The 26,512-nt window shown below is 35.0% G+C and overlaps 1 protein-coding gene across 1 annotated transcript in view; it reads left to right on the forward strand.

The window, feature by feature from the left end:
* Window positions 1–26,512, forward strand: part of C8H8orf34 (chromosome 8 C8orf34 homolog) — an 83,851-nt gene that overhangs the window by 35,389 nt on the left and 21,950 nt on the right. The window contains exons 6-8 of the mRNA XM_032222273.1: window positions 2,574–2,743; window positions 3,464–3,630; window positions 20,991–21,126. Of these exons, the coding sequence (XP_032078164.1) occupies window positions 2,574–2,743; window positions 3,464–3,630; window positions 20,991–21,126 (473 nt within the window). The remainder of the gene's footprint in view (window positions 1–2,573; window positions 2,744–3,463; window positions 3,631–20,990; window positions 21,127–26,512) is intronic.

A 26,512-nucleotide genomic window follows, 5' to 3' on the forward strand; every position in this document is an offset into this window, starting at 1 on the left:
TGCTTTTTTATGGCATAAGAGAACTAAAACACAGGGTTATTTTAGAAGACACTATATACGAGAGGCTTTGTTACTAAATTGGAAGAAGATCAAAGGGCAATATTACCTAAAAATTCCAGTCTGGCTATCAACTATTGAAGCTTTTTCATATCCAACAATATATAAAAAGGAACAAACAGTTAGATATGGTGAAATATTGAATGCAGAGGGTAAACTTAAATCTATGCAAGAGTTGAAACAGGAAGGAATAGGAATGAATTGGTTTTCATATTTGCAAATACAATCTAGATATGATAAAAACAGTAAAATGGAAGGTTTTTATGATAAAATGACTGAATTAGATAAAATTTTGACAGGTACTGATGAAAAAGTAATTTAAAAATTATTTGGACATTTACTAGAGGTTAAGCTAAAGGAAGAACAAGTCAAAGAAACCATGATAGCTTGGTGGGGGGGGGGGATTTTGGACAGGGAATTGAATTAGAGAAATGGCAGAAATTGTGGTCTCAAAATTATAAAATGACAATGTCAACATAAGGAAAATTTGTATAAGATGTTTTACAGGTGGTACCTACCCCCAACGAGAATAGCAAGAATGTTCAAGAACAAGTTGGAAAAGTGTTGGAAATGTCATCAGACACCAGGCTCATATTACCATATGTGGTGGACTTGCACAGAAGCTAAAAGATACCACACATGGTTGGAGAAAATGATACAAAAACACATAGACCTTAAACCAGAGATTTTTTTATTGGGAATTTATACCAGAAACATACAACAAAGATTTGAAATGTTTGATTGTAAATGTTTTAACAGCAGGTAGAATTGTATTTGCAAAAAATTAGAAAAATTAGAAAATACTAACGCAGGAGGAAGTTATTCAAAAAATAATGGAATGTGCTGAAATGAGTAAATTGACATTTGAAATTAGATAACAAGAAGATGTACAATTTTATAAGGTATGGGACTTGTTTTATCAATGGCTAGATAAAAAAACATGGAATTGAAAAACGTTGGAAAAGCTTTTTATATGGTAAGAATATAGATGGGTGATACTATAAAGACATATTATTATTAAATAGACTAACAATGATGTAATGGAATATTGGTACATACATCGAATATCTAGATCATTTTGTTTAAAATGAAGAAATAGCAACTATAGTTGGACATATGATGTATAATGATAACAATGTATCTATTTATATTTGATGGATAATCTGTGATTCTATATACAACTGAAAATAGTGATACATAAATATAAAATGTTGGAGAATTCTTTCATATTGCAAAAATACTATGAGATAGCAATAGCAATAGCAGTAGCAATAGCAGTAGACTTATATACCGCTTCATAGGCCTTTCAGGTCTCTCTAAGCGGTTTACAGAGAGTCAGCATATTGCCCCCAACAATCTGGGTCCTCATTTTACCCACCTCGGAAGGATGGAAGGCTGAGTCAACCCTGAGCCGGTGAGATTTGAACCGCTGATCTAGCAGTAGCCTGCAGTGCTGCATTTAACCACTGCGCCACCTTGGCTCTAGGTGATTCTATAAAGACATATTATTATTAAATAGACAAATAAGGATGCAATGGAATGTTGGTATATATATGAATCTAGTTTCTAGAATATTTGTTTAAAATGAAAGCATATCAATTATAATGGAACAATATGATGACAATGATAATAATGTATCTATGTATGGTTGATGAATAATCTGTGACCTTATACACAATTGAAAGTGGTGATGCACAAATGCTTGTAACCTAACAACATGCTATATGTAATTCATGAGGGTTTTCTGTTTCATGTATTGTTTGTTTTTGTTTGTTTAAAAATAAAAAACTTTTTTTTAAAAATAGTGATGTTTAGAATGAGGAAAATAAGTACAAATACAGGCACATCTTTAGTAAGGAGCAGCTAGTATCTAGAAGGAAAGTACACTCTTACTTGCTTTGTCTCCAAATACTGTACAAGAGTATAGAGGAAGGAAGGAAGGAAGGAAGGAAGGAAGGAGGAAGGAAGGAAGGAAGGAAGGAAGGAAGGAAGGAAGGGGAAGAAAAGAAAAGAGGACAATCTCTGCTTGATTTTCTAAGGGAAATGTACAAGTCCCAATATAAAGCACAATCTTGGAACTTTAGGGATAGATGTTTATTTAAGTTGGTCTAGAAAGGCAATTTTAATGTGTTGTAAGTCTATAATACTGGTAAAGGTGCCAAGAAAGAGAAGTTAATGATTAGCAACAAAGTAGATGAGCTCAATTACAATGGCAATCTGTTGAAAAACTTACAGAATCAGGTGGAGATATATCTACTTAGAGTAAATCTATTTATGCGATTGCTAAGAGTTAACACGAACTTAATGGCACATAATGACAGAATAATTTTAGCTAACTAGAAATGCTATTAACATTTTCGTTAAGTTGAGTCTTATACTGCAGTCTTACCTGCTCCAATGTCTTCCAGTATGTTGTATCTTTCTATGAAATACAGTTGGGTTTTAATTGCTTGCACTTATTATGTTTATCCATATTGTTGCCAATAAGTAATGATAAATCATTTTCTCTGTAATAGGAAACAGCAGCCTTTAATACTTCACTTCTTCGGCCTCGGGTAGTTGGAGAATGGATAGGACGTGAAGAAAATGATGCAGATCCACTGGCTGATGAAATGTTGCAGCCCCCAGTACCAAGAAGCAAAATGGAACAGTGGGACAGTGAAGATAGCAGCAGTCCTGGAGGAAGGTATATTTTCCAAGTATGGTGAATAATTGGGAGATAATTGTTGCCCATGTCATATCCATTTACAACAGGTTAATTTTATTCGATTTTGCTTTCCTACTCTGTCTAAGACAGAGATACAGAATGAGAACATACTGTAGCAGACATTTCCATGGACCTTCTATTCATTTTTTGAGTATATTCTCAGATATCTTTATAAGAACATATGCAGATAGTAGAAAAAATTGGCCTATTTTACTATATTCAGCTGAACACAATTACTATCTTACTATCCACCTTGTAAGTAAATAATGATAGGCCAAAAGATGGGACTAACATTTTGTCTGCCATGATGATTGGATTGGCATCTGTGATGAAGACATCTTCCTATCTCCTAAAAAGCTATTGGCGTTGACATTATCTTTCTTCTAAATTGAGCTTTGTTTTCCAATGATAGGCTTCTTCTGTATGATGGCAACTGTATACATAACAAAGTTACAGATATAATGAAGTATACGCCATATGTGTGTTATCTTAAATGGTCCAGGATGACTTGTTTTACTCTAATTATTATTATTATTATATCTTTCCCCTTTTTACAGAAATTGTTTTAATTCCCCATGAAATCAAAAGGACAATTATGTGATGATTGACTTATTTAATATCTCTCTCTATCAAATATATAGGTTCTCTTGGTCAAATAGCTGTTATTAGTGAGGCTAATGGATTAACTATTATTTCTAGTTTAAAGATGAAACCGAAGACTAAAGGACTGAAACATCAGCAGCAGCAACATAAAAAATTGCTGGCTGCAATGCTTTCACAAGATTCGTTTGATTCTCTACCCAGCACAACTCCTTCAGTAACAGAAGAAGATATTGACAATGAAGATGATGCCATGGAACTGCTGGGTAATAACAAAACTTAATTTAGTATGTCCTGAGTCGATTATAGCATTTGTACTTAGGCTTATATACTGCCCTATAGCGCTTTGTAAAGAACTTTCTGTGTCTTTCGGAAGCCTGATGCCCTGAACATATTGGCCAAAACAATCTGCGTCCTCATTTTACCAATTTCGGAAAGATGGAAAGCTGAGTCAACTTTGAGCTGGTCAAGATTGAACTCCTGAATGATGTGTGGGCAAGATAAGCCACAATATTGCATTCTAACCACTGCACCACCATGGCTCTTATCCTTCTGAGACTCAATTTGGAATCTGAAGTCAGGTTCCCAAGTGTCTGCTTAGTTTAAAAGTCTAGAGCAGGGGTGTCAAATTCAAGGTCCGGGGGCCAGAACCAGCCCCTGTGGTACTTAGATCTGGCGCATGGGGCCACCCTGAAAATAGTGAAGGACTGGCCCATGGTACCTCTGCCAGCGAAAACAGAGCTCAGGAGGGCTGCTCACTGGCAGAGGGTTGCAGGAGGAGAGCCCGTTTTCTGTGGCAGAGTGCTTGAGCCACCACAGGCACCCCCTGATGTTGATCTGGCTGTGTCCAACCTGGCCATGCCCACTCTGGCTCCTTGAGGTTAAACACCTCAGAGTTTGACACCCTGCTCTAGAAAAATATAAATTGCTATAGTCAAGGATTTTTTTTAAATATGCAAATTTTATATAAATTAACCTTTACATGTGTGTGTGTCGGGAGGGGGGGGAGAACTTGGCAAAAAAATAAACAAAATCATGCTATAGAACATTGGCAGTTTGGAGTAGCTCCAGAGGCTACAGTAAAGGGTTTCTGAAATAATGACAGCATGATAGACAATATTATAAGGAAAAGAGAGCAAAGAATCATGATTTGCTGACTCATCTAGTAGTTTCTATTGGCTCACAAATTACCTAAGATAATGTAAAAGTACCAAAGTTAGACAACAATTAGGAGGACAAATCTGATTTGGAATAAGATAGCTAAGGCTTTCTCAACCTTTGTTATGAGAATTATATTCAATTTGTATTAAAATATTTAATGTCTTTAATAATTGCGTAAGACATGTTAGTTAAATTCATGAAAAAGTGCATGCAATCATAAGAAAAGGAGAAAAGATACACATTCATTTAAGTAATTACGAGTTAATAGAATATGACTTTTAAAAAGCTGCCAAAGGACTGTGTTCTTTGAATAGCAGCCAAGAGTAGGAGAATGGCCAACAGTGTGAAAAAATATAATTTGAATAAATATGCATGTTAAGTAAAGCCTACATGAAATTACCAAAATGATGAAACTGCAAAAATGGATAATTTCCTCATTTTGTTTCAAATTGTGAAAGAAAGGTAAAAAATTTCACATGGACATACTGACATTTTAAATGTTTGTCCATCAAGGTTCACCTTTCAAGCTTATGCATTCATGTGAAATAGTCTCCCATATTTTAGAAAATAAGAACTCCTTGCTCCTTTTTCATTCTGAGATTCAAAACAACCCTAAAGCATTACTCATACAGGAATAAGTAAACACTTCCTCCTTACATATCAAATTGTTCTAAGAAGAAAATCTGCTCAGTGACAGTGAATCAATGCAAAGCAATAGACATTTTTCACTATTGAAGAATCAAGAGACACAGATGGAAAAATAACATTTGATATTAACTTAGATTAGTCTTATCTAATTCTAATGAGAGTTTCTGGATATATTTTTAAATTCATGTTGTGCCTAATTTAATAATAATCCCAGAACACAACCAATCTTGCTTGTAATTTCAAATGATAAAGAAATGATGCCCAGTGATAGATTAAACAATACCTCTCGATACTAACTGTATATAAAAATAATGTTCTCTCTCTCTTTTTAGTCTAAACCCTAAACGCTAAACCAGACTTAGGGTTTAATTATAAAGATAAAGCAGAGAAATGACAGAAAATTATAGCTTCATCTGTGTTTAAATATTTATCTATTTCTTAAGGTATAGATTCTGAAATCTATAGATTATGAGCAGCCTGTTAATTATACTCTCCCAGCCACACAGTTTCTTACCCCATTGTATGCAGAAGGAATATTTAAAAGAATTTAAAAATATATAGAGCTGCTGACTCAATTAATTGCATATTAATGAGTAGATATTATTATGTAAAATTCTACTAGCAAGGTAGCATTGAACTCACATATTGGTGAAAGCAATTCTATTTTCTTTCCATTCTTTATTGGTGGACCAAGATTTGGTTGCATCCAATAAACTGAAAATAGAGTTATGTGTCTGGATTTTTACAATACAGGGAGTAATGGGATTTAGTCTGCTACAAATCTCTGTTTTAATTTTATGATATCTATACAACTGCTAAGATTTCACCTAAAATTTAGAACTTTCACTAAGTTGCCTAAATATTGTCTTCATGATATTCTAGCTTCAGTGCATCTTCTTCACTATACTTCAGATATTCTTCCAATTCCCTTTTTTCTTCTTCGGGTGCACTCAAAGCAATTTACCTATGTTCCTCGGTGAGTAGAGTCTGTCAACATTGCTACATGGATGAAAGACATGATTCACTTGTCATTATTTTTCTGATCTTTCTATCCAGGGTTTTTAATTCTGCTTGAATTCAGTCCAGTATTCCTGATGTGTATCTAATGGTTGGAATTGTCCAGGTGTTAATTGACTTGATAATATGTCTACCATTGAGATTGGACTTTAAGATCTTTACTATCATGATATATTCAATTCTAAACTTCATCTTGACTTTGGCCTGAAGGATGCCAAGATATTTGTATCCATCTTTTTCATCCAGACTCTTGATGTTATTTCCAAAGGGCAGTTTGATTTCTTCAGTTTTCATTATATTTCCTGTGTGATAATGAGGACGGCACCTTTGAGTCATGGTGGTGTAGTGGTTAGAGTACAGTACTGCAGGCTATGTCTGCTGACTGCCGGCTTCCAGCACTTTGGTAGTTTAAGTCCCACAGACTCAAGGTTGACTCAGCCTTCCATCCTTCCAAGGTCAGTAAACTGAGGACACAGATGGTTGGGGGCATTATGCTGATTCTGTAAACTGCTAGGGAGGGCTGCAAAGCACTGTGGAGCGGTATGTAACTCTAAGTGCTATTGCTATTGCTATTGCTAATGCTATTTGTCTAGTCCAAACCCCATTGCAATATCTTGGCTGTATATACAGACAGTATTGAGCAACAATTCTATTTCAGATGGTGTTTTTCCATATAGCTTCAGATTGTTAACCAATTTTCAATTTCACTTCCTTGCAGTATGTTATTAAACTGGTGGCAATGAGACCAGTTATATGTTTTATTACTATTTATATATTTCTCCCCAATTCATATTTGTCATTATTTGAAGTGTTTTCTTATACTCTGCTTTTTCTAGTATGAGAAGTTGCTTGTACACTTGTACACATCTGTCAAAGAGGGATGCTTTGGTCTGTGCTTAAAAGATTAGCAGCAGAGCTAATACAACATTGTTTTTCATGAAGGTGGCAACATTCATAATTGGAATTGGAATTTATTCAATTTGTAGGCTGCCCTATTCCCCAAAGGGACTCAGGACAGCTGAACAAAAGCCAAGGGAGGGGGAACAAATACAGAAAAAGTAAGACAAAACAATTTCAGGACTTGTTCGTAAACGCTAGGGGGCAGTCATCGCATAACTTCAATCACTCACTAAGGGAAAGCTCGTAACACGGGGATTACCTGAACTTTGCTTTCTCTAGTTGTTGATGTTGTTTGTATGCTTGTCATAATATGTACTTTAAAAACATTTTGCTACAAAAAATACAGGTAGGTAGTCCTCAGTTTAAAATCACAGTGAAACCCACAATTTTCATTACTAACAAGACAGTTGTTAAGTGAGTTATGCCTCATTTCATGACTTTTTTTGCCATAGTTGTTATGCGAATCACTGGAGTTGTAAATCATGCAGTTGTTAAATGAATTTTGCTTTCCCCATTGACTTTGTTTGTCAGAATCCAGCTGGAAAAATTACAACTAGTGATCACATGTCTCCAGCCTTCAGAACAGTGGTATTGCAGGCGGTACGCCCCGGTACGGGCATACCGGATCCTGCCTGGAGCACCAGGTACCGTTCTGGTATGGTGCTCCGTAGGCCCACATGCCTGCGTTTTATGCTTTTGGTGCTTCTGCGCATGCTCGTGGTGTGTATGGCACCTGTGTGACACTCCGCAGAGCATCGCGGAGGCTTGCGGAAGCATCATTTGACTCTAGAACGCATGCACGCACCACACACGTATGCATGTGGGTAACTCTGGGGCCGTTCCAACCGTACTGGTTGGAAAGGAATCCAGAACCCACCATTGCTTCGCAAGCAATAAGTTTGTAAATGCATCTAGAATCTGTTTATCGTTGTCATATATTATGACTTTAATTAGTGTTTTATAATTAGCTTTAGCAATTGTAGAGTTTCTGGCATATTCCAATGTCAGATTTACCATGACATATTTATTCTGCTCTTCTTTGCACAATGTATAAACACTGAAGGGAAGTAAATATAATCCATGTAAAAATGCAAAACTTTCCTCATGCATCTTTAATAGAATATTGGGAATAGTAGTTAAAATATTGAACTAAAATAGGAGAGATCAAGCTTAATTTCAAATCCTCAGTAACCTATCAGGTACAGATAGTCCTCGCTTAACAACTTATTGTTTTATAACTGTTTGAAGTTATGACAGATACCACTTCCAACCCTTCCCATCATAATCCTATAACCACATGCCAGACAGGTCAACTTTATGACTGGTTACGTCTCTTTATATACATGTGACTGCAATTCGGAATGTTTTTTGACCTGCTTCTGGCATTTTTTGCTAGCTTCTGGCAAGAAATATTAGTGAGTTTGCTTAACAACTGAGACATTCACTTAATGACTGCCATGAAAAGGCCAGAATGTCATTTCCAGTTATATGGGTCCCTTGACTTACAATGACTTATGACTATAGTTCTAGCTTCAATTAAGATTCTAATTTAAGAAGTGCCTGGATTTGTAATTGTTTTTGAAATAACTGTATTTTAGAAAATTAATGTGAAAATAAAGATTAGTGAGGATAAAAAAGTAGTGGTGATAGAGGATTTGAATCAGTAGAACTGATACTGATGTAAGATTTTAATTATCCCAACATCTGTTGCAAGACAAACTCTAACATAATTTTTCCAAAAAAACATAATTTATTTGTTAACATATTTCTCCTTGGACACTAAGACGTAACATGATCAGTCATTCTTGATGCAAACTGATAAGGAACATTTAGTGGAGGGAGAGGGGAAAATTAGTGGAAAATGAATATAAAAGCCTAATATTATTACTTAAGGCAAACTCCTATTTTAGCTCAGTTTTCTATGAAAAGTTGGATATATATTCTACCAATAAATTAAGGAGTAAGAATAAATCTGTACATTTATAGTTACATACTATAATCAGGGAATATTCATTTACTTTGAATAAATTTACATCTCCACAGTCAGATGTATTACATTTAAAATAATGAAGACATTTGGAAATAGTCTAATTAAATCTTTTTATGTTATATATTTAGAGGTCTAGATCAGAGGTGTCAAACTCAAGGCCCATGGGCCAACTTTGGCCTGTGATGTGGTTGGATCGTGCCCGTGGGGCTGACCTGCAAAAAAGGGGCCAGCCCATGTCACTTTGGCCAAGTCTACCCAATGCAAGGAGAAAACATGCCAGCAGTTTGGGGACTGGTGTCAAGCTGATCACGCCCATCCAGTTGGCCACATCCACCCAGTCAACCATGCCTGCCCACCCCCCAAGGTCAACCACAGCCCTGAAAAGTATAAGTATAATCTTTATTGTCATTGTACTTAAATACAACAAAATTAGTTTTAACCTCACTGGTGCAAAATTATAACAGAAACTAAAAAAGAAAGAAAAAGGAAAAAAACTAGCATGTGCATGGAGTGATTGTGGTTGTATTTAAAAGTCTCACAGCTCACAGCTCCTGTTTGTTTGGCTGGCCTGTTTGATATCTTCTGCCTGATGGAAGAAGTGCAAACGGACACTGACCAGGGCGAATCATCTCTGAGTATCTTCCTTACTCTGCTAAAGCAGCGATATCTGGCAATGTCATCCAGTGGTGTCAGAGGGCAACCAATGGTTTCTTGTGCCGAATTGATCGCTCTCTGAAGTGCCTTCCTGTCCGCAGCTGTTAAACTAGCATACCATACTGTAATACAATATGTGAGGACACTTTCTATTGTTCCACCTGATTGTTTCGCAGGACTCTAAGGACATGAAGTCTCTGTTGGGCCTTTCCAATCACCAAACACGTGTTGTTTTTCTAGGTGAGATCTTGACTAATAAGCACTCCCAAGAATTTAAAAGAGGAAATCCTCTCCACATAGGTCCCCTTGATATACAGTGGGGCAGGTTCGTCTCTGTGCTTCCGGAAATCTAGCACCATCTCCTTTGTCTTACTAGTATTTAGATGTAAGTTTTTTCTTGAGCACCATGAGGATACCTTCTGGACTTCTTCCCTATATGCTGATTCGTTCCCTACAATTATGAGACCCAGCACTGTTGTGTCGTCTGTAAACTTTATTATGATGTTGGATGGATCAGAGGATATGCAGTCATATGTATACAGCCAGTACAGGTAGGGGCTGAGCACACAGCTCTGAGGGGAGCCTGTGCTGAGCTTCAGCATGGAAGTTGTAAAGGACCCAACCCTTACTGTTTGTGCATGATCCATCAGGAAGTCTTGGATTCACAAGTGAGGGGAAGGAAATTCAGGTCAGTCAACTTTTCAATGAGAATTCCTGGTAAGATGGTATTAAAGGCCGAGCTATAGTCTATAAAAAGCATTCTGACATATGTGGCCCTCAATGAAATTGGGTTTGACACCCCTGGTCTAGATAAAGGGTGAAGTGTCAGATAATAGTAGGATGACAATAATGTTCTTTTCATCAAAAAAAGAACAAAGGGGGATCTAAGGAACTGCAAACTGGTCAGTCTGTTATTAATATTTGTGACAATTATAAACATTTTAAAATTATTTATTTTAAGGATTATTAAAACAATATGATGATTACTATCAGTCAGCAAGAATTTGTTAAGAAACATTTTAACCAGATTAATGATTAAACTGATTAGGCAGTTTGCTTATTTTAGATTATAAAAGTACATTAGATGCAATATATTTTTACTTAAAGTATTTGATTAAGCAGTATATGGCTTTCTAATTAGAAAATTAATTAACTATGGTTTGGATAGAAGGACATAAATCACTTGCTTGAAAGTTGTGCTCAAAGATGTTATTGGTAGTTTCTCATCAGTAGAGTAGAATATTAAGTGAAGTACCTCAGAGGTTCCTCTACTCATCAACATTTTTTAGTATAACTAAAGAGGTGGAGGGAATATTTTTCAAATTTGCAGATGATATAAGATTAGATGGGATAGCTAATATCTTACATGATAGAAGTAGAGTTCAAAACAATCTTGATAATACAAGCAAATATGGAAATGTGACTCAAGTGTAATGTAAATATAAAAAAGCAAACATAGTTATAGGCCACATTATTCAAACTATTATTTCCAAGTCACGAGAAGTAATTTTTCCACTTTAATCTGGGTTTGGCATTACACTTTAAGAAGTACAACAAGGAAAATTTTCAAACAATAGCAGTGGTCAGAGAACTAAATACTGTGATAAGCAGTTGAAGGAGTTAGAAAGAGAATAAAAGATTGAAAGGCAGATAGTCTTTAGGATATAAGCTAAAATTACTTAGAAGGTCAACACTTGTTCTCAGTTATTCCAGCATTCAAGACAGATAATAATGGAGTCACATTACAGAAAGGCAAATTCTGATTGAATTATGGGGCGGAAGGATTGGGGGGAGAAACTTCCCACAGTTAGTTGAACTAACATCCAACTGTTTTCTTTCATCTTCTGATTGCCTGGATTTGTGCAGCCCAACTTTAGTTGGAGCAAGAATAATTTAAAAAATAGCTATTTATGTGGTTTAGCAAAGTGCATATTTTAAAATATGGGAAAAAGTAATTTTTATAGGAAATACTCCTACAGTTAGCACTTCCTATAATAAATGATTTATTCAACATTCAAATTTTAATGTTATTCTTGGAGGAAAAGTCCCAATGAAATAACAGTACATTATAAGATCATATCACAAACGTAGCAATTTAAATAATTTAACAACTTTAATTCTACAAATGATAGCTAGCTTGTGCTTTTAGGACCAACCATCAACAATAAAGAAATGAGGGACAAGAAATACTTGCAGCTTAGCATTTGATAGATTAGCGATGAAGTCCCTGGAAAACATATTCAGATGCTGTGATGTGTCTAAATCAACAAAGATCACAATCATGCAAGCAATAGTGATAATTTGTGGAAGTGAAAATTGGATTTTGAAGAAGCAGGATAGAAAGAATTGATGCTTTAGTTGCAGCCTAGAATAGAGAGCACTGAAGAAGTCACTTATGCCCTTGTTTTCTCCTGTGTGAATTAGTGTGATTTGCTTTATATGAGTCTGCCTTGAAGGCCACCCAGAAATTAATACACCAGATGTGAAGAGCTCCTATTGGAAAACAGTCCAAAAGGAATATCTACCTCGGGAATAACATGCTTCTTGAGATGATAGTTTCAATTCTCATGGCCTTCCTAAAGCATTGCATTGAGAGCAACTATTGCTTTTGTACATACTTACAATCATACTCACCTTGATTCAAGTAATTTATTTTTTTCTTCTGTTGAATTGTGTCTGATTCTAGGTAAAGTAATTTATACATTCATACCAAATAAAAATAGCATGGAACAATTATAATAAACCCCCAGAATTCTAAGTTAGGATAGCCAATAGGCAGAAGAGCTATGGTCCAAATATAATTGAAGGTCATAGGTTAGGAACTGCTGCCTAAATATTCCTTTGTTATCTGCAAGGCCTTTGCTAGAAAATTTTTATTGTTTAACTCTCAAAACTATCTTTTGCCAATCTTCCATCAATACACTGAAGACTTTTGCTCAATATGCAGACAGTTTCTATATAATGAATATTATAAGAGGGATATAATATAATATAATATAATATAATATAATATAATATTATAATATAATATAATATAATATAATATAATATAATTAATATAATATAATATAATATAATATAATATAATATAATATAATAATATAATATAATATAATATAATATAATATAATATAATATAATATAATATAATATAATATAATATAATATAATATAATATAATATAATAACAGAGTTGGCAGGGACTTTGGAGGTCTTCTAATCCAACTCTGCCCCGGCAGGAAACCCAACACCACTTCAGACAAATGGTTATCCAACTTCTTAAAAATTTCTAGTGTTGGAACATTCACAGCTTCTGAAGGCAAGTTGTTCCACTGATTAATTGTTCTAACTGTCAGGAAAGTTCTCCTTAGTTCTAAGTTGCTTCTGTCCTTGATTAGTTTCCACCCATTGCTTCTTGTCCTACCCTCAGGTGCTTTGGAGAATAGCTTTGTTCCCTCTTCTTTGTGGCAGCCGGTGAGATATTGAAACACTGCTATCATGTCTCCCCTAGTTTTTCTTTTCATTAAACTAGACATATTCTTTCCCTGTTTATGAAGAGGGATAGGATGATTTACATTAAATGAAATGTGATTTATTAAATACTAACAATAGCTAGGTTGAACAGAATGCAGAATCCAGAGATAACCTAACCTTTTATTATGTGGTTTTCAATCAGAATTTGTCCTCTCCAATGGAGAATGACAACAAAGGGTAAAATTTTCCTACGCAGTTAGTGAGAGAGAAAAAATATGCTTATTCCTCCCTCAAGCCCAGCACTTCTCAGATGTTTCTCTAATTCCACAGTGAATATATAAGATCTGGCAGTTATTAATCATCAGGCAATCTGCTGCTACTTCTGAAAAATCCTTCTGAAGCAGAACTTTTTCAAAATGAATGGGGCTTGTGCCAATGTAGCACTTTGAAGTCAGGGTTTTAATAAGGCAGATTCTGTAATAGCACTGGAAAGATAGTTTCCCCATTACCTTAATGGGGCTTTTGGCTGTAGTTGGTTCAGAAATGTTTACATTTCCAAACAAGCCCTATTTTAAAAAGCTTATGTTGGCTCTGTTTGGGACCGTTCCTTCCAAATAAATGGAGTCCATTTCTATAATATCATAGTGATTTATGTTGGATAAAAATGTTTAAATAATGTTCTTGACTTAAACTGAATTCCCAGTAGTCCAGCTCGATAAATGAGGTTTTATTGAGATAATTCTCATTATCCCTACTGTTGTGGCATAATCCTGAGATTGTTAAACAACAGTAAGATTCACTAGGATGCACTTAAGTATTTTTTTCTGAGATAAGCATTTATTTTCTGTCTTTATCTAATTAAACTATAAACATTAGCTACTTGGGGAGGTTTTCTCTCATCCCTTAATATTTTCAGAAAAATGGTGTTTGTTTTGTGTCATTTGTTCATTCTTTATAAGGACATCTATGTAATATAGAATGAAAAGACTGTAATTGCTTTGGAGATTTCATTTTATTTTCCTCTCTAAACATGGCAAGATCTACTTGGCTTGAGTTAGAACAAACATCATTCATAAATGCACAAGCCACTTTGGAAAAAGAAAGAGTCTAGAAGCGTTGTGGGGCAATTAATACAGGAATTCAGCTTCCATGCTTATTTCAGAAATAGAAAATTTCTTCCTAATTGGTGCCACATGGTTTACATTCAGCAGCCCTTGTTACAGAAGATGCTTCTGGACATATTCATATAACTAAAATTAAGTAAAAGAAACTGTCTTTAAAGAGAAAAGAAAATACTCACAATCACTGTTCCCTCTAAGGTGCACGGCTGCGCGGCCGCCACCTTGCAAGAAAGCCCCGCGCAGCAGTTTCTATCTGCCGCGCAGAGATTTCTGTAAAGGAAACGTTTTGCAGGCGGCTACAACTGGATCCAGCAGTGCTGTTGCCTGTTGGAGGAGGAGAAGGCAAACCAGCCTGCCACCACCGGCCACCGCCAGCCCCGCCGCTCTTCCCGCCCCCTTCCCAGCCCCACAGTCCAGCGGACGCAGCAGAAGCAGCCCCGGGGCTCCGCTGCCGCTCCCCGCATTTTCTGGACGGGGATCCCTTGGAGAGGGGATTCCTTCCTGCGAGACCCCGTCCAGAAAATGCGGAGAGCGGCAGCGGAGCCCCGGGGCTGCTTCTGCTGCATCCGCTGGACTGTGGGGCTTGGAAGGGGGCGGGAAGAGCGGCGGGGCTGGCGGTGGCCGGTGGTGGCAGGCTGGTTTGCCTCCTCCTCCTCCAACAGCACTGCCGGATTTACGCCCAACGCTGCGGGGGCGCCAGCGGGAGCTTTGGCGGCTTCACCTCAGCCGCAGCGCTGGGCAGCAAATGTGCTGGTGCTGTTGGAGGAGGAGGAGGAGGCGGCAGCAATAGCACCTGAGGACAGGACAAGAAGCAATGGAAACTTGTCAGAAGGAGACTCAAGCTGGAAATAAGGAGAAATCTGACAGTAAGAACAATTAAAATCCTAGGAAAATGTCCTTTCATGAAAAATTCCTTTTTCAGTTAACTCTGCCTGGCATTAGTTGGGGGAACAGAAATATTAGTTGGCCAATTCTAAAAGAGAGCACCAGAAAGAACTTAAAAGATTTTTTAAGAGAGCTGGGTTTTTCATTTATATTATATGTATGAACAGAATTAACATAAATTGCAGATACCAATCAAAAATAAAGAAAAAAAGGATGAAATAATGCTCATTTTTAAAAACTCAATGAAAATAAAAACAATATACCAAGAAGGTGGCATACTGGTTGTGATTTGATCTCTTCGGGGGATCCCGGGGATCCCCTATACAAGTATTTTAATATTGCAGACTTGCAGTATTATAAGTCATACTGATATTATAGAACACTTTAATTAGGCGGGTCCCTTGAATAAACATAACTTAGAGTTTCAAATAACACTGATTTCGTTGTTGTCTTAGGTGACATCTGTGAAAAAAATTCAGGTGCTCAGGCATGAAAATGTACCGCTCAAACACTATACTTTTCCGCTCACACTGAAAAAAAATTAGAGGGAACATTGCTCACAATATATTACCTTTCATGCAAATTATAGGTTTAATCCAACAAACAGATATTCATTATATTTGAGATAAACATTGAATTTATTAAGATCGAAAGCCTCACTTTTAGCTAAACTACATATTTAGAGAGAGAGAAAAACAAGAACTCCTATTTGTCTCCTAAAAGTAGACTCTCTTAACTAAGAATAGGCCAGAAGAGAAATAGGCATAGGAGACTACCTAAAAACCTTCACATCTACTTTTTGACATTTTCACCAGTAATCAAAAACCAAGGAGAGGCTGCCGTGTCCAACAGATGGCTTCTGCCAGGAAAAATGATTGGTTTCTGGTGAAAATTGGACCTTGGAGCTGTGATTTATGAAGAAACTTGCATAATACAGTACAAGGCTAGAGAAAAGTTAAGACCATCATTTGTGGAACTGAAGATCTTTAGACTATTCATTTTCTTTCATTGACTACATAATTGTGGTTGTATTAAATTTATTTAACTTACGAGATATATTTATATTCTACACCAAGTATATAACAGGTTGATGCAGATCTGCAGCAATTACTTCTTAATAGAGGAAATCAGCTGAGCATCACATCTCCTTATATCCTCCAGCTTCAATCCAAAGCATATCACATAATCCACACTGCACAATTAAGCCTACAATATAACCATATCTATTCCGATTTGAGACACACAAATGAAAATTTAAATCTGGCATTTATCTAACTTTAATATTTACCCAGTAAACTAAATGAATAACTAAAACCAGTAAAGCTACGTAGATTCACAGAAATATTGTACACGACAGACTGAGAAGACAACAGAAGTCTGCTTGTTGTCACTATAGCTGTTTATTCTCAGCTACTGACCACTCAAATACTCCTCTTTCTTTCTTTGGCTTATGCTGAGACACTTAACTAACAACTGTATTGATAACTGATTGTGCTGGCATGATACAAATACAGAAAGTTCTTCCCCCAAATTCTTAACAATATTAGGGGACTATACATTTCTTTCTCCTCCAATGTAAAGTATGCCATCTTCAATCAACAATGTTGCATTATACTTTACGTTAGATATATATTGCAAATATACAAAATAATACAATCTGATATTGGAAATGACTGTATCCTGCAAGCAGTAGAGGATTAAAAGAAAACCTGTAAGACATTCACCAAAAGAACAAATACTTGAGAAGAGGAATTAAATTAACTGATTGAATATTGAAATGGAAGAACAGAAATTAATCAGAAGGTTCAATACGTTTTTCATGGTTCAGATGTGGACTAAGATTCCCTGAAATATTACAGCCATTAGTTATTTAAGGCTGAGAGCTTCTTGTCAAGTATTACAATTGTTTCATGTTTGATCATTTCTAAAGTAACCGTTTTTTCTCCTTCTCATTTCCTTTGCCTTCAGAACATGAGATAAATTTAAGCTATCTAAGTACTATAAATCTTGTGAGATAAGAGCGTTGCTAAGCATTGTGGACTACAGAATTCTTTATTGATTTTGCTGCATCAAACTGACAAGAACACATACGATGACTTTATTTATGATCACTTTGTAAGCCATTTTGCTTCTCTTTGACCTGACCTCAAAACAATTCTGTTCTCACCACTTTCCCCAACAGCATGTACTTATAAAATCTGTCTTCAGAATTTATTTTGGTGAGACATGGGTAAGAAGTTTTTGATATGGTAAAACTGATTGATATTAAATGTACCACAAGTTTTCCTCTCTCATACATTTCCCTCCCTCCTTCCTTCCTTCCTCCCTCCCTCCCTCCCTTCCTTCCTTCCTTCCTTCCTTCCTTCTTTCCTCCCTTCCCTCCCTCCCTCCCAACATTAGCACAACAATGTCTTTGGAAACTTTGATACAGAAATATTATTTCTGTTTAGTTGTTGCCACTTGAGGGCACTAATGTGTTTTCTTATATATTCAGATAGTATCAAAAAGAAAATGTAGAAATATTTCATATAAAATGTTTGTATACAGGAGATAAAAAGTAACTTATAGTCTGTGAATACAAAGATGGATTCAATTTTATTTTTAAAAAAACCTACTTTCCAAACATCCAGAATATTACCAGAATGGATTATTTTATATTTTACCAGAGATTAATATAATTAATTATGTATAATTGATTGCAATCAATATATTAAAAAGTGTTTTTTAAAAGAAAAGTTGACTACACTAAAAAAAATGAAATTCAAAATGATTTAATAATTGAAATGAAATGTATTGAAAGATACCAAGACAAGAATTTTAATTCTATTAAAACCAAATAACAGTGAAAAATCTCACAAATGATAAATGTTTTCAGCTGCAGATTTTATTAAAATAATTGGTGATACCATAAAAAAAGATTACATAGACACCACTTGATTTTAAGGAATAGCTCTTTGCTGTAGGTCCAAATAGACTTCTGTAATGTTCAGTTGTAACATTTTAATCTTGATTCTCCTATTTGAATTCAAATTGTTCAAATTGTATTTGAATTCTATATCTGGTAATATAGCAAAACTCATCCTGGTTTCTAAATTATGCTTTATTAATAGATGTCAACACCTACAATATGTTGACGCATTTGCTTATATTTTTGTCTTTTACATATATTACATTATATACTGGCCAACTCCCATCAACTCTGGCATTCATAGCCTATTTCCAGTTAATTTATCCTTTGTATTAGGTAAATTTCTTCAGTGTCACTTATGCATTTTTGCTATCTTTGATGATGGGGAAAAGTATAAAATGTTGACATTAAATTAAAATTTGGGTTCCAGATTTGTGAAAAAGTCAAAGTGAAGTTGCCACTCTTTATGCTTACATGGGACTCTGCAATACTTAGAATATTCAATATGTGAATAGATGTTCAATAGTCAGAATTTTAAAGTAGAATTATCCTTGTAATCCACCAATAGGTTTAGAGCTATTTTGTCTTGATAATCAGCTCCAGGGTTCATTATAAAATTGTTTTGAATCTGGAGCCTTAAAGGCTGTTTGAAATTCAGGTAGTCTTTGACTTATAACCATTCATTAGCAATCATTAAAAAAAACTTTATTCAAAGTTACAACAACACTGAAGAAAGTGCTCTACTAATTACAACTGTTACAATATCTTCACAGTCATGGGGTCCAACTCACTTAACCAATTTGATTAGCAATGAAAATTCTCTCTTAAAATGTCCATATAAATTTGATGTTATACATGTTGACAGCTTCGACTACTCTATGTACATAAATAGAAGGTCACCTCAACTTCCACAATGAACAAATGGCTGCAAAATGTAATAGACTTAGAAAAAGATGGCTAAATTGACTGCTTTGATCAAAGAAAAAAAAAGAAATACTTTTATTTCTACTTGGAAACTGCTTCTAGACTTTGTGCTTGATGTGGGGAAAAAATGAAATTTTTATTTTGGATTTTTACCAATTAGATAGATTTGTTGTTATAAAAACGGCTAGTTTAAACTATTATTCAAAAGTAAAAGGTTTGATGTTGGTTGTTAGTTGTGAATGCATTATTCTACTGCACCGAAGGGAGGCAGAAGTCAATGCCTTTTCTTTCGTTTACCTCTTTTCTTTCCACTCAGGGTAGCGAACATATCCAACATACCTTCCTCTCCTATTTCCCCTCCTATTTTCTGTTGTTCAGATGTTAAAGCCTCTTAGAATTTATCTAAATGAGGCACTATTATATTTACAGATCATAATTGATTTGCCATATTTTATCATTTTAAGTGGAAAGTTATATACATTTCGGTAATTTAGGGTTTGAATGCATTGACAAATTTTAATTTCTTAAAATATATTATATCTAGATATATGTTATGAAAAAAAAATTGAAGAAAAATATATTGAGCAATAGGCTGCAGACTTAAGCCTATCTACTGTAGATTGGTTTTCAAAAGCAGAATAATTTAAAGATTTTATAATCTGATATGATAGTAGTCTTTGTGTTTCTAAAAATATACTGTATTTTTTAGTGTTTTTTTCCTCCTGTAATATTTTGTTGAAAGATGTGGTGCAGGTTTAGACTTTTCTCATGAAATGTAAATCTTACTGAAATATGTTTGAGATTGCTATCCCAAGATTAGCTGAGTAAAGATAATATATTTTCCAAATAATGCTTCAACATCAGAAATAGTCTCTTACTGTATGTTTTGAAGAATTGGAAAAGGAAAGGAAAAGGTGTAGAATGTTATGTTTTAAATCTTAGCCTACACTATCAGAATATAAAAATGTATAGAGAACTTTAAATAAATTACGCAAATTAAAACTCATAAAAAATTCATAAAGACATATATTACCAAAGCCTATTTTAAGAAGGCTGATCAAAGAGCTAATTTCTTAATCAAGCATCAGCCTCCAAATACTTAAATGGAATTTCTTATTAGCCTACTATGCATGTCTGATTATTTGCTGAAATTTTGAATTTGATTTGAGTATATGCAGAGTTTTTTAAAAATCCAAATTAAAGAGAATCACAGCAGGAATTACTATTTTGATATTGTTCACATTCTATCTATCATTCTGTGAGCAGAAAAAAACATGTTTTTTTTCTTTTTAAAACGTTTCTTGAAGTTTTTATCCCTAGACTCAAAGATCAATCTCTTGTTGCTTCTTTAATCTCAAGTGATTAAAATATAGATTGGATCTTTGGAAGTTTATTATCTCAATTGAACTTGATTATTTTGTCTACACACACACACACACACACACACACACACACACACAAACCAAGGTGGGCTAGTTGAAGGATGCGAATTCTTGGTTGACTTTATTCCTGATCCCACATTACCTTTGCAATCTTAAAAAGAATGGGAAGATAACCTAAGTGAAAGATCTTCAAATGCTCCCCTGGCAAATTACACTCTTTACTTTCTCTCCAGAATCTGGCTTTCTTACATTCTTTCTTGTACACCAAGGTCAACAGAAGCAACTGTCAGATCACACTCAGTGGGCAACTAGTGTCACTTGGCATCATAGTGTGTGAGCTGCACCACTCAGGAAACAGACAACTTCTCTCTTTTGTCCCCTTCTTTCTCCCCTTCTCTCTTTTGTCCAGATTCCATATTTGTTTTACCATGAGAATTTCTATAAGGATTTTATAATGAATATATTATTCATTCATATATTATTTAAGTGCTTAACTGTACTGTATATATTATTTAAGTGCTTAACTGTACTTTTATTTTTAAAAAGTGTATTTCCTTTTCAGAAGATCTTGATGATTTAAGAATGGAAGGGGTAACCAGTGTGGTGTCTATTGGAAGCAAATTTAACCAAACTCGAAGTTCCCATACAGCTGAACCACAAGCCAAAGTCACCCTGAACATCTGTGCAAGATGTGCTAGGTAAATATTAGACAGTCCTTCAGTGGAATTTACAGCAACACCTGTTGGGTCTGGAAAAGAGAAAGATTCACTTTTATCTGAGCTATTTGTCTTATGTATTAAATTTACATGCTGCTCACCTCATATAGGTACAGAAACTATCCATTTTAACTTTTATTTCAGATTTGCATTGCTTTTTCATGTATTATTATTTGAGACTTTTTTTGGATCAGAGGATACATAAGGTTTAGAAGAGGGAGCTTTAATCTGAATGGGATGAAGTCATTTGGAACAATGTATTTTACTTTTCCTACTTTTGCTACCATTTTCCTACTACTGCTGTTGAATGTATTGGTAGTCCTAACTTAGCGACTGCCTTGACAGCAACCGTTTGCAGTCACTACGATAGTTTTGCAAAAGTAGTTTTGCAACCAATACCCACATTTACAATCTTTACAGCATCTCTGTCTCTTTCTCTATCTTTCTCTTTCAGGTGTTTGTCATTGGGGGTCACATGGTATGCTTTGCCCTATTTAAAACTGAGCAAAGTCACTTAGCAACCACTTTGTTTAACCTCTGAATTGTTAGTTGTAGTTGCTAAATGAGGGACTACCTCGTTTAAGATGGAGATGGAATTGGTGGCCTTGTTTTTACACTTTACAATGTTCACAGTGAAAGCATACCAAATTGTTACAAGGCAATTTTACATCACAAGCGGGGATTATTTTAATTTTTCTGCCTTTAACTTTGATTAACTTGCATTCCATGGCTCTTTGAGGATGATTTAAAGTATATGAAGGCTCAGAAATACACCTGTGTAAATGAAGATTTTGTTGCATGGATATCTTCTGGGAGTTCATGAAGTTGCCTTATAAATACTGCATAATCCTAAATCTTTGGAAAGATCAAATCAGAAAGAAGCTTTTCTGGCTTGGCCAGCTGGAACTTATTTTTTCCATATGTAGTGTGACAGCCAAAACTTGGAGCAGCGAAATCAAGTGAAAAGGTAACATTACACATCCTTTGATTTCTTTGTCAAAAGTTCATTTTTGAGCAAGGATTTTCAGCAGCAGTATTAGCCAACTGTTGGTAAGTGGTGGAAATGAGTAAAAACATTAATGGTAAGTAATCTTTACCATCTTCTTGTTATTTTCTGCCAATTTGCATTTTATGTGATGCAAATATGACACAGTAATCATTAAAGAGATTAGTGTACATTTTTGACACCTTGGTTCTCTCCTATATCATTTGCGTTTCACAAACTATGCTAAATCATCAATTCCAATTAGTAACAACAGAAAGACTGTTCTAGTTGTGTTTGAAAAAATATAAACAATACCAGTGAACTTAGAGGTACTCTAAGTCATATAATTTATATGACCTCAGAGTTATAATCAGTGTTAAATTTGTGCATATTTACTTCTTTGGGAAAAAATATTTCTATTCTGTTAATTAACATATTAGGCAAGTAGCAAAGTTTAACATATATTTAGATATGAATTACTTGAAGCGATATGCAAGATACCTACAAATTTTCTCTGTAAATCTTTTTTCATGTCTCTGTTGCCTAATTTCTAAGACAAATAGTTTGAAGGTAGGAAGAAATGGATGCTGTTTGTGGAAGTAGTTGTCAAATTAGACTACACTAGAACTAGTTCTTATTGGTATGATAACTGTGGTCTTTAAGAGAGCAAAGGTTCAATACAGTTTTCTCAGCTCTCAAATGATCCTACCACCGCAGTTGGGGTCTCTGGGCAATATTGGATTTCAGAGAAATGATTTCTATTGCAAGAAAATGTTTCTGTTTCATATTTGCAATAGATTAAATATATAAAAGAGAATGTTTGACAGACAGTTTATAAGCATTGCATGCTGATTAGCTCTAGAAATATTTGGTCTATAGAGAAATACAGAACATTATTACTAAAACATATAGAAATATGATATATCCTATCCCACAATTTTTGTGGCAACAGTATTTCAGAAGGCCATTTGTCTGTATAAATAAGCACAGAACTAGCTCTTCTGGTCTAAGTTTGGTATCTTTGAATTTAGTGAACATTTTTCTCGAACACATGGTTAGGGCAAGTAAAAGATAAAGTAATTGCGTAGTATAAACTATTTAAGTCTTTTTAACCTCAGGTCTCTTGCTTAAATTGTGGCTAAATAGCAAATGTGTATAGTGAACTAAAAACAGTAATTTTGAATCCAATTCTGCTCACTCAGTATTATGGTGAACACCCTGTGAATTTCTCTTGTGAAAGAAATGTCTAAAAATCTGAGATTTATCATGGAGAAATAGGAAAGAAGATTTATATTGCAGCTTAATCAAAATCTCATGGGATGTGGAATTTCCCTAGTTGACCACATTTTCCCACTGAATGAATCCAAACATAACACATTAAAATGTTAATGTGATAATCAAAACATTCCCAGTTTTAAAATGTTCTAGAGATTGTCATAAGGAATTTCTCTCAGTGTAAGGGAAAAGAAAAATAACTGTTCATCACTTTTACAATGTATATTATATATGTATCTACTTGCTGGTTTTGTTTCAAACTTTTAGAAGACAAATTTACAAGATTGTTTTCTATTTGTTTTGACAAATTATTTTTCAGAGGTAAATCTAAAAGTCTACTTTGCCTTTTTTTTCTGAATAAAATATCAGATTTTAAATAGTAACCTTTCAATAGATCAGATCTGCCAGATCGGTTTCTAACCCAGCATCTTCACCTCTACACCAAACTGACGCTCTTATCACATTTGACCTTGATGTACTCTTTGCAATTTCACAATAATACAAAAATTACATCATCCAGAATGCAATACAATAAAGCACACAAATGGCAAATTCAAAAAACAACCCAGCCAGGCAACCAAAAAACATGCATGAAGCTCCAAGCACCTACCCACTGCAAGAGCTCTGACTTCATTTGCTACTGGAAGACGATTACAGTAAGAGCTTGTCTAACTTCCAATGCAAAGCCATATGAAAGGGCCAGTATAGCTACAAAAAAAGAGCAGTGCCTCCATCCCTTGACCTTATATACTTTCCAAGAGTTGTGTACCAAGTTCAAATAGGCCAGGCTAATTCAAGCAGTTTGATGATAAACCATAAGGATTTTATCAAGTTACCACCATGACATGGAATTGGTTTGATTGATGCTGCAAGAAAAGCTACTGGTCTTTCTTTCTGGTGCAAAGTTAGCTCATCCTTCTGTGGTACACCTTGGGAAGCACACAAGGATGTCACACAACAGAACTGGTAAATTGGGAGCCAGACTACTACTCTGCAATAGCATTGTGGTCTCCTGGCAAATGTAACAATCCCATACAACAACAACAACAACAATTAGCACCAGTCAATGGTATTTGTGATGCATTTTTGAATGTTCAGTTGACTGAGTTTCATGTTTAATGAATAAAATAATAATAATAATAATAATAATAATAATAATAATAATAATAATAATCCTTGCACAGCCAGGATTAGTGACAGAGTCGCTAATCCTGGCTGCGCAAGAACAAGTTATCCGCACAAATGCCATTAAGGCCAAAATCGAAAAATCCTCTGATGATGCCAAATGTAGACTTTGCAAAGAAGCTGATGAAACTGTTGATCACATACTCAGCTGCTGTAAAAAAATCATGCAGACTGATTATAAATTGCGACACAATTCAGTAGCACAAATGATCCATTGGAATTTGTGCAAAAATTATAATATTAAAACAGCAACAAACAGATGGGAACATAAGCCTGAAAAAGTCACTGAAAATCAGATGGTCAAGATCTTGTGGGATTTCCATATACAAACGGACAAAATACTGGCGCATAATACACCAGACATCACACTGGTTGAGAAAAATAAGGTCATAATCATAGACATCGCAATACCAGGTGATAGCAGGGTCGCTGAGAAGGAACATGAAAAAATAGCAAAATACCAGGACTTAAAAATCAAAATTCAACAACCATGGCACAAACCAGCAGTGGTAATTCCAGTGGTAATTGGCACACTGGGTGCTATTCCAAAAGTACTGGAATTACATTTAAAACAGTTAAAAATTGACAAAATCACCATCAGTCAAATGCAAAAAGCCGCACTGATTGGATCTGCACGCATATTACGAAAATACGTTACGACTTCCTAGGCCCCTGGGTGGGGCCCGACTAGTAACCAATGCGAAATCCGGTGAAACAACTGGCCGCTGTGATACAATTGTATAATAATAATAATATCAACAACAACAGCAACAACAACTATTACGTATTTAAATAAGTTATTATCCAAACCCTATACTTGGATATATATTTTCTTATGGTAAACTATATTCTGAAAAGAATTATAGTTATTTAATGCTGCTAGAAAACCTGAGCATATAATTTGACAGCAATATTTTATATGTTGTTTTTTCCTATCATATAAAAATAATTTTTGTTATTGGCACCAATTTCAGCATTGCAGGGGGACCCTCAAAAATACCAGAGAAATCTTGATTATCTTGTGAAGGGCATAAGTAAACTCATTTATGGTACAAAAGAGCAAGTGTTTCATAAAATGGGAGAGAGAAAAAGGGAAAGAGGAAATGCTATGCCCATCCTACAAATATGAAATCTCTTATTCCATGGGAAAAAAGCTAGGCCACTTTCAACAATATTTTTAAACACTGCCTTCAAATCAATATTCCTTTTGTTTCCAGTATTCATTTTATTTTATTGGAGTATTGAGCCACCAGACCTCTGCAACCAGGAATGTATTGGTGATTGCTGCTGGCCCTTAGCAGGTGCTACATGCTACTAACAGCTATCAATCAGCAAATTGGTCACACATTTTGAACCAGTCTTACTCTCTGAGTAATGTTCAAACTTAGCCTTCTGTACAGAGTATTGTGGTAGTCTATAGTAGTCTATAAAACGTATATAAAGCTTTCAGTATACAGGTAGTCCTCAACTTACAACAGTTCATTTAATGACCGTTTGAGGTTACAATGGCACTGAAAAAAGTGACTTATGACCATTTTTCAGATTTACATCCATTAGGGCATCCTCATGGTTTATGCGATCAAAATTCACATGTTTGGCAACTGACTCATATTTATAACAGCTGCAATGTCCTGGGATCATGTGGTTACCTTTTGCAAACCTCTGACCAGAAAAGTCAATGGGGAAGCCAGATTCACTTAACAACTGTGTTACTAACTTAACAACCGCAGTATTGTAATCACAATGTCATAAATATGTATTATAAGCCTCATGATATACATTCATAATTTTAAGGTTTCTTATTTTCCTACAGATAAATGGTACTTTAATTATCAGAGAAATTATCCCTTAAATTGCACATTAATGGTGCCAGGCTCAAGATATAGTGTGTCCCAGGCCATATTGATTGATGACACTTTCTGC

The sequence above is a fragment of the Thamnophis elegans genome, chromosome 8, assembly GCF_009769535.1.
Source record: "Thamnophis elegans isolate rThaEle1 chromosome 8, rThaEle1.pri, whole genome shotgun sequence".
NCBI lineage: Eukaryota > Metazoa > Chordata > Lepidosauria > Squamata > Colubridae > Thamnophis > Thamnophis elegans.